This window comes from Tupaia chinensis, unplaced genomic scaffold (assembly GCF_000334495.1).
Source record: "Tupaia chinensis unplaced genomic scaffold, TupChi_1.0 Scaffold000047_1, whole genome shotgun sequence".
Taxonomy (NCBI): Eukaryota; Metazoa; Chordata; class Mammalia; order Scandentia; family Tupaiidae; genus Tupaia; species Tupaia belangeri.
In genome coordinates, this window is record NW_006159505.1 from 1,125,087 (window position 1) to 1,138,156 (window position 13,070).

At 37.3% G+C, this 13,070-nt stretch overlaps 1 protein-coding gene across 8 annotated transcripts in view; it reads left to right on the forward strand.

Moving 5' to 3' along the window:
- The window catches only part of NUP98 (nucleoporin 98 and 96 precursor), a 128,805-nt gene that overhangs the window by 52,478 nt on the left and 63,257 nt on the right, over positions 1–13,070 (forward strand). For 6 of the 8 annotated variants that reach the window (XM_014590408.2, XM_014590414.2, XM_014590415.2 and 3 more), the window contains 3 exons: positions 467–607; positions 6,850–6,983; positions 10,733–10,920. In XM_014590408.2, coding sequence (XP_014445894.1) covers positions 467–607; positions 6,850–6,983; positions 10,733–10,920 — 463 coding nt within the window. The remainder of the gene's footprint in view (positions 1–466; positions 608–6,849; positions 6,984–10,732; positions 10,921–13,070) is intronic. The other 2 variants (XM_014590416.2, XM_027773987.1) reach the window with 1 other exon arrangement.

Sequence of the window (13,070 nt, forward strand, 5' to 3'; positions counted from 1 at the left end):
AGCCCTAGTTATTTTGTCAGATGCACCTGAGTTTGAGCCCCATTTCTGTTTACTACATTTGTGACACTGAGCTGATGATTATTAAACCCTTTTTTCCCTCATGTATAAAATGGAAATAATTCCTATATTGCAGGCATATTAGCTAATACTTAATAATGTTTAATATATACGAAATTTCTGAATACTTTACCATGTGTTTGCTTATTTTAATCTTAGGATAACTATCTAAGCTATGTATTATCTCATGTTTTAGCAGAGGAAACTGCATCACAGAGAGGTTAAGATTTTGCCAGTGATGCATATGATGTACAGTGCCTGGCTTAGTTAGCATTTAACTGTATTAGTTTCTTTGTTGAAATGAGTGGCCATTTATGAACTTGAAGTATTGTACTTGAAGTAACTGACCTCTGGCACAACATTCAAAGGTTCTTCTGTGGCGCTTTTTTCTTTCCTCTTGTCTCCATAGCTCTTGGTGCTGGACAGGCATCTTTGTTTGGGAACAACCAACCTAAGATCGGAGGGCCTCTTGGTACAGGAGCCTTTGGGGCCCCTGGATTTAATACCACAACAGCCACTTTGGGCTTTGGAGCCCCCCAGGCCCCAGTAGGTAAGTGTTGGTCAATTTAGAAGGCTTTGCTCGGTTTATTCCTTGCTAATGCGTAACGTGCTGACCTGATTTTCTACCTTACTCCTTTCCCTTCTATACCAAAGCAGTGTGTATGTGCCATCATTAAACAATCATGAGCTTATTAAATCCTAACCTTTCCAGCTTCCCCACTTAGAGGCCTATCCCTTCTAAGAAACAACTTTTGTTACTCATAGCACCCAATGATATGTTTATATTGTGTGTTTTGCTTTAATTCTAAATACATTTAATTTGTGGTAAATGAGAATTTAGGTCACTTTTTACCTCTGCCTTCTTTATTCACTTCTTCCAGTAGAATTATGTTTTCTGAATTTATGAAATTTCCTAAATTTAGTTTTATGTTTTGAAGTGTTTTTCATATTTAATTTGAATGCTCATTCCCACGTTTTGCAGTGTCTGCCTACCACCTTTATTATTACCTATTTCTGATTAACTTGTCAAATTAATCTTAATTTAAATCTCTTTTTCAAGAAATGTATATTTTGGGGCCAGCAGATGGTGTGGTTAAGGCCCTGGACTCCTACGTGACCTTCTGTGGTTCAAGTTCTAGACCTTGTGACTTCTTTTCTTGCTTCCTCCCTCTCTCTCTCTCTGCTGAAGCACATGTGCCCTTATAATAATTGAGAAAGTGATAATAATAATAAAATAAATAAATAATTCTTTTTAAAAAAGTTTATTTCACCAGAAATGAAGAACTGGTATCTTCTGGCACAGAGCAACTATGAGATACATAAAAAGTTAGTAGGAAAAGAATGAAGGACAACTACAAAATAGATACAAAGTTAGAAGAAAAGAATGTATTTTCTATACCACTAAATTCATCTCCTTTACTATCATGATACATGTATGACATTTGAGAAACCTTTGCAAATGTAAACTGTGTGCTTGAGTACTACTTCTTATTCTGTCAACCTGGTAATAGTATTTTCTTGAAGCTCTTCTGTTAGGTGAGGATATTCGTGTGGTACCCTTTTCTATTCTTTATTTCTCCTCATTCTTCTTCTGTCTTTTTATTTATATATATATATATTGATAAATTTGATAACATCCTGCCTTTTAACTATTACTATTGTCCAGTCTTTGGTTAGAGAACAGTATAAAAATAGCAAATAGGGATCTACAGGTGGCATGGTGGTTAAGGTGCTAGACTCCCATATGGCCAGCTAGGTTTGAGCATCAGACCTGGAGGCTTGGTTTCTCACATTCTGTCTGTCTCTGGTCAAATTTTAATTAGTAATAATAATAAATAAAATTAAGTAATTCTTTAAAACAGTAAATAAAAGTTTCAATTTAACAGCATTTTATCACAATTTATGGACAAATTGTCACTTACTCAGTGTACCTTTCTTAAACAAATTTTTTTCCTCCTAGAATTTTTTTTTTGGAGAGGTTTTTGCCAAGACCAGGACTTTAACCAGACAGTCAGCTTTGTGAGATCCATCACCTTAACCTCCACGCCACCTGCTAGCCTGTAAATTCTTTTTTTAAAAAGAAATATTTAATTATATTTATTATCAATATTATCGTTACTTATTTTTAAAAATTTGCTCTAGAGCAGATGTACTCACCAGAGAAAGGAAAGAGGAAAGAGAGAAAGCAAGCTGCCAGGTCTGAGATGCAAACTGTGGTTGACCATGTGCAAGTCCAGCACCTTAACCACTATGCCACCTGCTAGCCTAAGCCCCATATTTTTTTTTACGTTATTTAATTTTATTCATTATTAATCATTATCATTTTAATAATTTGACCAGATAGAGACTGAGAGAGAAAGGAGGGGGAAGGAAAATGAGAAAGCAAGCTGCTAAGTCCAGAACTTGAACCATGGTCATCTATATGGGAGTCTAGCACCCCAACCTCCATGCCACCTGCTGGCCCCTCATATTCTTTTTTTTGGGAGAGGTTTTTGTTATAGGGCATGTGCGCTCGCCAGACAGACAGAGACAGACAGAGAGATAGAAAGCGAGAAATCACCACTCAGGGAAGATGGTCACGCCGCAATCCCTTCTCCATTCTCCTCTCGGGATCTTGGGCACGCACGCACACGTGCCTGGCATGAGTTTTAAGCCACCGGGTCCGGGACACGAACCGCCGTCGACTACGTGGAAATCCAACGACATAGCCATTACACTAACTGCTGGTTCCCGGCCCCTCATATTCTTAAGAGTAGTATCAACATTCTTTGTGCCATATTCTTAGCTTTGAATGTGCTGTACTGCTACTAGCTGCCTTCATTCTTTCAGTGTTTTTACTTGGTTTCAGCAGAGGCACACTTTGGTATTTTACTCTATCTGTTAAGTATTAAGGATTAGAAAAGGGCAAGGTATAGTTTTGAACATAGACTTTGTAATGATCGTTTTCTCCTCCCATTTTCTGTTCCACTTTACCAAATCTGGCATTATTTTTATTTTCTTTTGCTATTGTGCACATCCACTCACCAGAGACAGATTGGGGGAAAGTGAGAAATCACCCCCTGGGGAGAATGGCCATGCTGCAGTCCCTTTCTTCCTCCACTCTCCTGTTAGAATTTTGGATATTCCTGCGCAGACTTGAACCCTGTTGTTGGCCATATGGGATCTAGCGCCCCAACCTCCACACCACCTGCTGACCCATCAAATCTGGCATTCTTACTCAATCTCTAACCTTTCTGGGATTCCGTCTGGCAGATATGCTCCATTTTACTGCAATCCCCTTTGTACTTGATGCTGTGATTTCCTCTACCTATTTCGTCGCTGCTGTTCTTTTCTTTACCCTGGAAGTTTGTTACATTTTCCTCTCTCTTCATTTGCTCCTTTTCCTTTTTTTTTTTTTTGGTCATTGTAGGCTTATAAGTATGTATTATTTTTCTTTAATCCTAGATTTTATTTATTTATGTAGAGATTTTCTCCTATAGGGGACGTGTGCTCACCAGAAAGACAGAGACAGAGAGACAGAAAGCGAGAAATCACCCCCCAGGGAGGATGGCCACGCTGCAATCCCTTCTCCTCCATTCTCCTCTCAAGATCTTGAGCATGCACGCACATGCGCCTGTAATGAGTTTAAGCCACCGGATCCGGGACTCAAACCACGGTCGACTACGTGGGGGTCCAGCGACATAGCTATTGCACTAACTACTGGTCCCTAACCCTAGATTTTTATTATTTTAAAAACTTTGTCCCGAAGTCATGTGTACTTACTGGAGAGGCACTGGGGTGGGGGGGTGACAAAGCACCCCCCCATTTAGGATGGTCATGCAGTAATACTTTCTCTTCCAGTTCTCCCTCCTTTAGGATGTTGGGCAACCACACACGACATGGTTTTCAAGATGCCCTGTCAAGGACTCAGATGGCCATATGTACAGTTGGCCATATGGAATCTGGCTATATTAACCACCATGCCATTGTCTGACCTTTAACCATAGATTTTATAGATGGTTTTGGAGAGGAAGTGAATTACAATTATAATTGATTTTTATATAAACTTTAGAATCAGCTCTATCATTAAAGGTGATGCTTTTGTTTCTTTTCATTAATTTTGGTGGTTTTCAGTAGAAGAATGTAGCATAACTATTATCTGACATTTTTTCTTGGATAGCTTTTCACTAGCTTTGAATAAGTTACCTATTTTTCCAAAGAGAATTAAAAGTTTCTGATACAATGGGCCACCAGGTAGCATGGAGGTTAAGGTGACTGGATCCCACTAAACAGTTCTAGTCTCAGGTCCAGCAGCTTGAAAAAAACACCAGCTATTGTGTGTGCATAGGCACCCAAAGTCCCAAGAGGAGAAGGGAATGTGGCATGGCCCATCTCCCTTGGGAAGTGATTTTTCACTTTCCCTCTCAATCTCTCTCTGACGAGTGTTTGTACACTGTAGCAAACCAGGGGAAAAAAGTCATTACATAAAAATTCATTTGTTTGTTTTAATATTTCATTTTATTTCTCCCATGGATAAGACAGAAAGAGTGAATGAGAGGTACTAGCAGTATTTCAGCACCGAGATCTACCCTTCACCCTCAAGCTAGTCCCCATATCATGGGCAAATGCATGCTTGCAGAACTTAGGAAGTTCTCTAGATTTGAACCTTCTAATGTGGGATTGCCTTGCACAGTATTACATATTACTGCTGCACTGTCTGGCCTCCTAAGAATTTTAATATTGTAGTTGTGTACATATATGTTACTGCCTACTTTAAAGTAATTGTATTAACATTTGAAATGTACATTTTTTTGCATTCTTCAAGTTTAATTGGAAGGTGTTCTAGAGCTTAAATCTTCTCTTACTCTGAGAAGACCTTACTTGTTTTCAAACCTTAGTTATGGTGACTTCCTTATAGGATAGTCCTGTCCATTGTTTTGTTCAGGTGTTTTAGAAACCAAAACCTGCCTTCTTAGAATATCCACCCAGAGATTCTACATTTACTGCCTAAAGATTAGCAAAACCAATTTACTATAATTTCTTTGTGATAACTATGTTCCAGATAAATATGTCATTAGTTACTTCTGATTCATCAGAAGACTTTTATACTTTTTCCTTCCCCTTTAATCATGATTTGCTTATGATTGAGCTTTTTGGTATGCTGGTCCCAGCATCTATTTTTATTGTTTGTATGAAGTTCTCCCTTATTCGTACTGTATATAATATTATTTGTTCTGGAATATTCACTTACTAACTCAAAGATATTTTCATATTTCTTTATTGAAGCAGAATGTCATTATGTTTAATAATTATATAACGTGCCATGTGCATATGTCATGATTTTAAAGCTATAAAGTTGGACATGCAGATCATTTTCAGATTCTAAGGGGTTAAAGATATATGCAATTGAGACCAGCAGATGGTTTAATGGTTATGTCACTGGACTCCCATGTAGTCAACTGCAATTTGAATCCTGCATCTGGAGATTTAAAACTCAACACCGGGTATCCGATTGGCAGGTGGCACGGTAGTTAAGGGTACTGGACTCCCATATGGCCAACTGCGGTTTGAGTCTTGGACCTAGCAATTGCTTTCTCACTCCCTCCCCCCTCTCCCCCACTCTCTGTCCCTCTATTTCAATAAATAAAGTCAAATAAAATTTTAAAAAAACAAAACCTCACTGAGCCTGTTGGTGTGTGTGCGTTCCCGCCCATTGTCGCAAGAGGAGAATGGAGAAGGGATGGCAGTGTGGCCATTCCCCTGGGGGGAAAGGCTGTGATTTCTCACTTTCTGTCTTTCTATTTCTATCTCTCTCTGTGTTTTATAGCAAAAATCTCTCTCAAAAATAAAAGGTATGGGGACCAGCAGTTAGCATAATGGCTATGTCGCTAAACTCCCATGTAGCTGACTGCGGTTTGAGTTCCGGACCTGGTGGCTTAAACTCACTCTGGGTGCGTGTGCTTGCATGCCCAAGATCCCAAGAGGAGAATGGAGGAGAAGGGATTGCGGTGTGGCCACCCCCCTGGAGGGTGATTTCTTGCTTTCTGTCTCTCTGTCTCTCTCTGTCTTTCTGGTGAGCGCACACACCCTGTAGCAAAAAAAAAAAGTAAAAAGAGGCTGGCAGGTAGCATGGTGGTTAAGGGCACTGGACTCCCATATGGTTGACCACCGTTTGAGTCCCGAACCTGGCGTCTTGCTTTCTCGCTTTTTCTCTCTCTCTTTCTCTTTCTGTCCTTCTCTGGTCCAATTAAAATAAATCAATAAAATTAAATAAAATAATTCTTTAAAAAAAGATGTATACTTTAAGAAAAATACAACTCTTATATTAAAGAAATTTAAAAACTGTATTTTCTCTGTATATTATCATACTGTTTCCATACATGAAATCAATCTATAATGTTTCTAGAGGTCAGAACCTATAACTTTGTTACATATTGTGCCAGTGATAGTGAGGTAAACACATTTTTTTTACCAATGTTAATTTGCATTTTAAAGATTATAAGTGATGACATCTTCAAAGTGGATTTTTTAATGTGATGGATTGTTGGCGAAGTCATGACATGTTTTTTCTATGCAAAAATGCATCATAACTTTGCCAATGACCCAGTAACTCTTGTGAAAGGTGTATGGTTTCTTATGGAATGTCTGCATGTTTTACTCAAAGCCTTTGATTCTTGATGTTTCTCCACAATTTGCCCCACCTCAAATAATGTCATTCATTTTTTCTGAACATTTTGAAGACCATATTCTGAAAAGAGTGTTGAATTCTCTCTTATAAATGCATTGAACTTTTTTGTTTCTTGTTTTGAATAGCGTTGACAGATCCAAATGCTTCTGCTGCCCAGCAGGCTGTTCTCCAACAGCACATCAATAGTCTAACTTACTCGCCTTTTGGAGACTCTCCCCTCTTTCGGAATCCCATGTCAGACCCTAAGAAGAAAGAAGAGGTAAATTCGGTGATACTTCTATAAAATATCTTGTCAGAGGAAACATATAATGTGCAGAATGTAATTCTTCATTTGTATAGATTAAATGATTAACCAAAGCTAGGTTTGATTAACATTTTTTCCATTGCCAGTAGGCATATGTTTGTACCAGGGGTAGAGTGAGGATAGAGAAAGCATCCTACAGTGGGGCATGGTCATGCTGTAATCCCTGTTCCATTTCTTCACCCTTTCTGGATTTGGGGCACATGCTCACATGTGCCAAGTGAATTTTTCAAACCGTTGGGGCCTGAATTTTAACTGTGGTCAGCCATGTGGGATCCAGTTTCCTTAACCGTGAGGCCTGCTAAAGTTTAATTTTAAAAAACATATTCATGCTTTTCACTAGGCCTGGGGGGTAAACTGCTGTATCTGGAAAGTAGCATAATAGATTATGAAAATGAGCTCTGACTAGAGGTCAGAGATGAGAGTTTTGAAAGCCATCAGGGAAGATGGTATCATTTTATGGTAAACTTTTGGCTAAGAGAGCCTGACTTTTCTAAAGTCAGCCTAAGTGCTCCTAAGTGATAAAATAAAAAATTTACCTCTTGATTTCTGCATAACTTTGTCTTAATCTCTTCTAACTCTAGTATCAATGAAATGATCATTTTGCCCACAGTGGTTCAGTGCTAGGAATATAGTTTTTGATCTGTTTCATTCTTGTTTTACCACTAATACTCTCTGAGACTTAGAATCATTTTGCCTTTCTGAATCTCTTTCTTCATCTATTAATATAATGGAAATATGGTTTAATATTAAGGATTAAATGAGATAATGCATATCTGGCTCATAGTAAGTTTCTCAGATACAGAAATTATTATTCAGTCTTTTTATGTCATCGCATTTATCCCTCAGCTCATTCTTATATTATTAACCCTCTAAGCTAGATGTAATAAGTAAAGTATGAATATAAAAGTTCTAAAGTTCTATATTTTTCTATTTGTATTTTTTTCCATAGGATATACTCGCTGGAGAGAGAGAGAGAGAGAGAGAGAGACACAGTGAGAAATCATCCCCCTGAAGAATGGCCATGCAGCAATTCCTTGTCCTCCGTTCTCCTCCTAGGATTTTGGGCATGTTTATATAGGTGCCCTGTATGATTTTCAAACCGCCATGTTTGTGACTTCAACCTTGTTTGGCCATGTGCCTTAACCACTATGCCACCTGCTGACCCCCTAAAAGTCTTTTTAAAACATGATGTAGGGGCCAGCAGGTGGCATGGTGGTTAGGGGTGCTGAACTCCCACATGCTAACCATAGTTCAAATCCCAGACCTGGCGACTTGCTTTCTCATTTTCTCTCTTTCTCTGTCTCTCTCATTCTATCCCTCTCTGGTCAAATTAAACAAATAAAGGGATAAATAGAGTTAAATAAAAAATAATTTTTAAAAAAAGCATGATGTAGATCCAGTCCTGTAGCCTGGTAGTTAATGGGGCCAGACCTACATGGCAAACGTGGTTTGAATCCTGGCCCTGGTGGCTTGAAAAAACTCACTGGTTATGTGTGTATGTGTGTGCATGTCTCAGATCATGATAGGATGAAGAAATTGAATAGACTGAGGTGTGATCATGCTTTCTGGCAATAAAAAATTGTGTGTGTGTGTGTGTGTGTGTGTGTGTGTGTGTATCTATTCAGTGGCATGGTGAAGGCAGCTGGATTCCACTTGGCAAACTGAGTGATTCGAGTCCTGGACCTGGCAGTTGGAAAAACATTCTGGGCAAATGTGCATGCATGTCCAATGTCCTGAAAAGAGAAGGGATTGCAGTTTTCCATCTTCCGTGGGGAGTACTTTCTTACTTTCCTTCTCTCTCTCTCTCTCTCTCTCTCTCCCCTTCTGATCTCTCTCTGATTAATGTGTGTACCCTCTAGCAAGTTTATAAAACCTATGTATATATGTTTATGTGTATATATACACACATACACACACACACACACACACACAATCTATATAAAAATTACAGGGGCCAGGTTATGGCATAGTGGTTACATAGCTGGGCTCCCACATGGCTGACCACGGTTTGAGTCCTGGCTCTTAAATCATGACAGGTACATGTAAGACCAAGATCCCTGGAGGAGAAGGGATTGTGGCATGGCCATTTCCCCTATGGGGTGCTTTCTCACTTTCCCTTTCACTGTCTCTGTCTGTCTCTCTCTAGTATCTGGTGAGGACACATGCCCTAAGGCAAAAACTCTAAATATATATGTGTGTGTGTGTGTGTGTGTGTGTGTATACATACACACACACACACACACACACACATAAAATGTTTACCTCAATAAAAATATAAACATAGAGAAATATCATAGATACTTAGATGAATTCGATAAGACTTTTCGGGAGAGGTAACATTTAACTTTCTTTTTGATGTGTATATAGAAATTGGTAAGTCTAAGTTCAGTACATTTCAAGCAGATGCAGAGAATTATAAAAGTTGACAAAGAAGATCTGAGAATCTTCATTATCACTGAAGTATGAACACTACTAGGCAGTAAAGAAGTTGTGATTGGCTTTATAAGCTAGATATTCTTATTTGAAATGGTTATGTGATCTCATATATACTGTATAAGAAAACAAGTGTAGAACATTCTGAATCTGCTATAGAAACATAGGAGAGGTGCCACTTAAACCAATATGAAGCCTTAACTTCGCTGTGTCTCTACTCACTTGTTATTTCTTCAGTATCAGGGAAAATAACTTGAATGTTGCCTTGTCCCTCAATAACAACTTTATTGTTTTTATTCTTAGTACTTAGTGTTTGACTTGTCCTAGTTATTAATGTTAACTAAAAGATGGACAAACAAAACTAATAACCTGTTCTTTTTTTAGAGTGATTTGGATTACATAAATATTAAACATGAACTTAAGACTTAGTCTCAGTTTTTTCTTGATAAATAAGAGTTTGAGTTTTATCAAACAAAAAAATTTTCTGGGTTAGAATTTTTTGATATGTTCTCTTAATATTAACATAAATGTTGTCATCCTTGTTTTTGTTAAGCAAAACTATAGTAGGCCAGCTTTGCTTACACGGGATGAAGAGAATGGACAAGTATACCAATAATATATTGTGTCAGTAATTTATAAATTGCAAAACATTTTTAAAATAATTACTTAATTTTATTTATTCATTCATTTATTTTAATTTAACGAGAAAGAGAGAGAGAGAAAGTGAGAAAGCAAGCCACCTGGTCCATGACTCAAACCATAGTCAGCAATGTAGGAGTGCCCAGCGCCTCAACCACCACACCACCTATTGGTCCCGCAAAACACTTTTTAAATCCAGTGCCTTAACTGCATTTTAAAAATAAATAAATCAGCTGAAATATGGGCTGGAGAGATGAGTAAAAATCAAGTACAGAGGCGTAAAGACAGTTTCATTCTACGATCTTTCTCTATGTTTATACTTTTATTGAGATAAACTCATATAACATAAACTTCACCATTTTACTACATTTAATTGATTTTTAGTATATTTATAAGACTGTAAAAATTATAATCTTTGTACCTGTCTTTTCACATACGTGAAAAGTTCAATGTTGACAATCTTCAATGTTGACAATTCTTGTTTTACCAGTTTTAAGGCTTCAAAAGCTAGGCATCTGGTGGGGGAATGAAAGAGATGAGGTTTAAACTCTTGTCTTCTGACTTTTAAGAGCACTGCTATAAATTTCAGTTAAACTAGATCTGTCCTTGATGCTTTTTATCTTATTTTCCAGAGATTGAAACCAACAAATCCAGCAGCCCAGAAGGCTCTTACTACACCTACTCATTATAAATTGACACCTCGTCCTGCTACCAGAGTCAGGCCAAAGGCTTTACAAACCACAGGGACAGCCAAGTCACATCTCTTTGATGGGCTCGATGATGATGAACCTTCCCTAGCCAATGGAGCTTTTATGCCGAAGTGAGTTTTTAATGTAACTTAATATGAAATTTTTATTTGAATTAAATATAAAGTATAGTTATTTGAATGTAATATGATTTACTTTTTTATTTGAAAAACATAGAATATGACAGAGAAGATAAAAACCATCTTATCCCAGGGATAATCATACCTAAAATGAAGATAATCCAAATATGCCTCTGGTATACATGTTTTATTTTTGAAAACTTTATACTTTTTTCTTTTTAAAAACTCAAAATATCAAGCAGATTAAAAAAAAATCTATGTATATTTTAAATTTCCACGTAAGAATTTCATGCTGGGCCTGGTTGGTGGCATGGTGGTTAAGGGGCTGGACTCCCACATGGCTGACTACGGTTTGAGTCCTGGACCCAGTGGCTTGCTTTCTATCTTTTCCTCTCTCTCTCTCTCTCTCTGGTCAAAAAATAATAATAAAAAGATGAATAAAAAAAAATTCTTTAAGAAAAATTACATGACAGTAGAGAACCAAATATTAAAATAATTACACAGATGAAAGTAGAGGAAAGTATGTATAAGAATTGTTAATAAACATAGAAAATACACTTAACTAATGGTTTTGAGTAAATATGCCTTGAAATGTTGAAACACATTGAAGGGAAAAAGTGAACAAAATTACACAGCAAACTTAACATCATTTAACATAAGGAAGATACATGTATTTCATTTTTGGGTTAATTAAATACATAACTAAACTGACATGCTTGTGTGTATGATGGTGTGTGTGTATTGAGTAGATCTTTTTAATTTTATTTTTATTTATGATAGAGTGCACGCACATGTGAGAGAGAAAGAGTCACACATATAAGCTCCCTTCACAGGCTTTGGTCATGCCGTAGTTCCCTTTCTTCATTCCCCCAGCTGCCTGGATCTTGGGCACTAGTGCACTTGCAGAGAGCATTTCCAGGCTGGCCTGACTGTAGCTGCTATGTGGAATCTGGCCTCTTCAGAACAACACATCTTCACTGCACCATGGGGCTGGCCCCACAGAGGCTTTTTTAACAATTACTTTTCTAATCAGAAAAAGGAGGTTTCCTGAGCTTTGGAAAGAAGTAGAAATTCATCATTTAGAATTTTTTGAGTGTAAAAATATTTTTTAAAAGCCGTTCTGATTTTCTTTAAAATTATTTATTTTTTGTTGTTGTTATTATTTTTCAATTTATCAGAGAGAGACAGAGAAATTCTCTATTTTAATTTGACCAGAGAGGGACAGAGTGAGAGAAAGAAGGAAAGTGAGAAAGCAAGCCATCAGGTTCAGGACTTGAACCATGGTTGGCCATGTGGGAATCCAGAGCCTTAATCATCATGCCACCTGCTGGCTCCAAGAATAAATATTAATAAGTTAAAAGCATTGTAAGTCCCCTTTTTCTTAAAAACACCAAAGACTGCAGTTTTATAAAGGATGAAAATCCAATTTAACATGTTTCTTAGAATATCAGTGAATTATTTTAAAGGCATAAACTCTCTATTATATTCTGTCTTAACATTTTGCATATTGTTTAATATTTAATTTAGTTAATCTTTATTTTTTTCCATCTACCCATGTTGTTGGCATTCAATTTTCTGTCCATTATCTGTTTGCCTTTAAGAATTATTTTATTTAACATTATTTATTTATGTATTTACTTACTTACTTACTTTAATTTGACCAGAGAGGGACAGAGTGAGAGAAAGAAAGTGAGAAACCCAGCAGCTAGGTCCAGGACTTGAACCACGGTCAGCCATGTAGGAGTCCAGCGCCCTTAACTACCATGCCACCAGCCGGCCCCATGTCCATTTCCTTAATGGCTTATTTAGTTCTTTGATTTTTCACCTTGTTTCAAATATATGTAATTATAGATAGGAATTTCCCTCTTTTAATTCAGCTGTTTTTTAAAGTTATCTTGTATTTCAAGATTAAGTGTCAAAAAGGAGTAATTTTGATTCTTTGGAAATTCCAAATTACTTTATAGACCCAACATAATGTGAGCTTATAAATCTTTCTTGAGAATGTAAAAAGAATATATATTCTGGGACCTGCAGGTGGCATGGTGGTTAAGGGCCCCGGACACCTACATGGCTGGCCGTGGTTCAAGTCCTGAACCTGGTAGCCTGCTTTCGCAGTGTGCCTCTCTTTCTCACTCGTTCCCTCC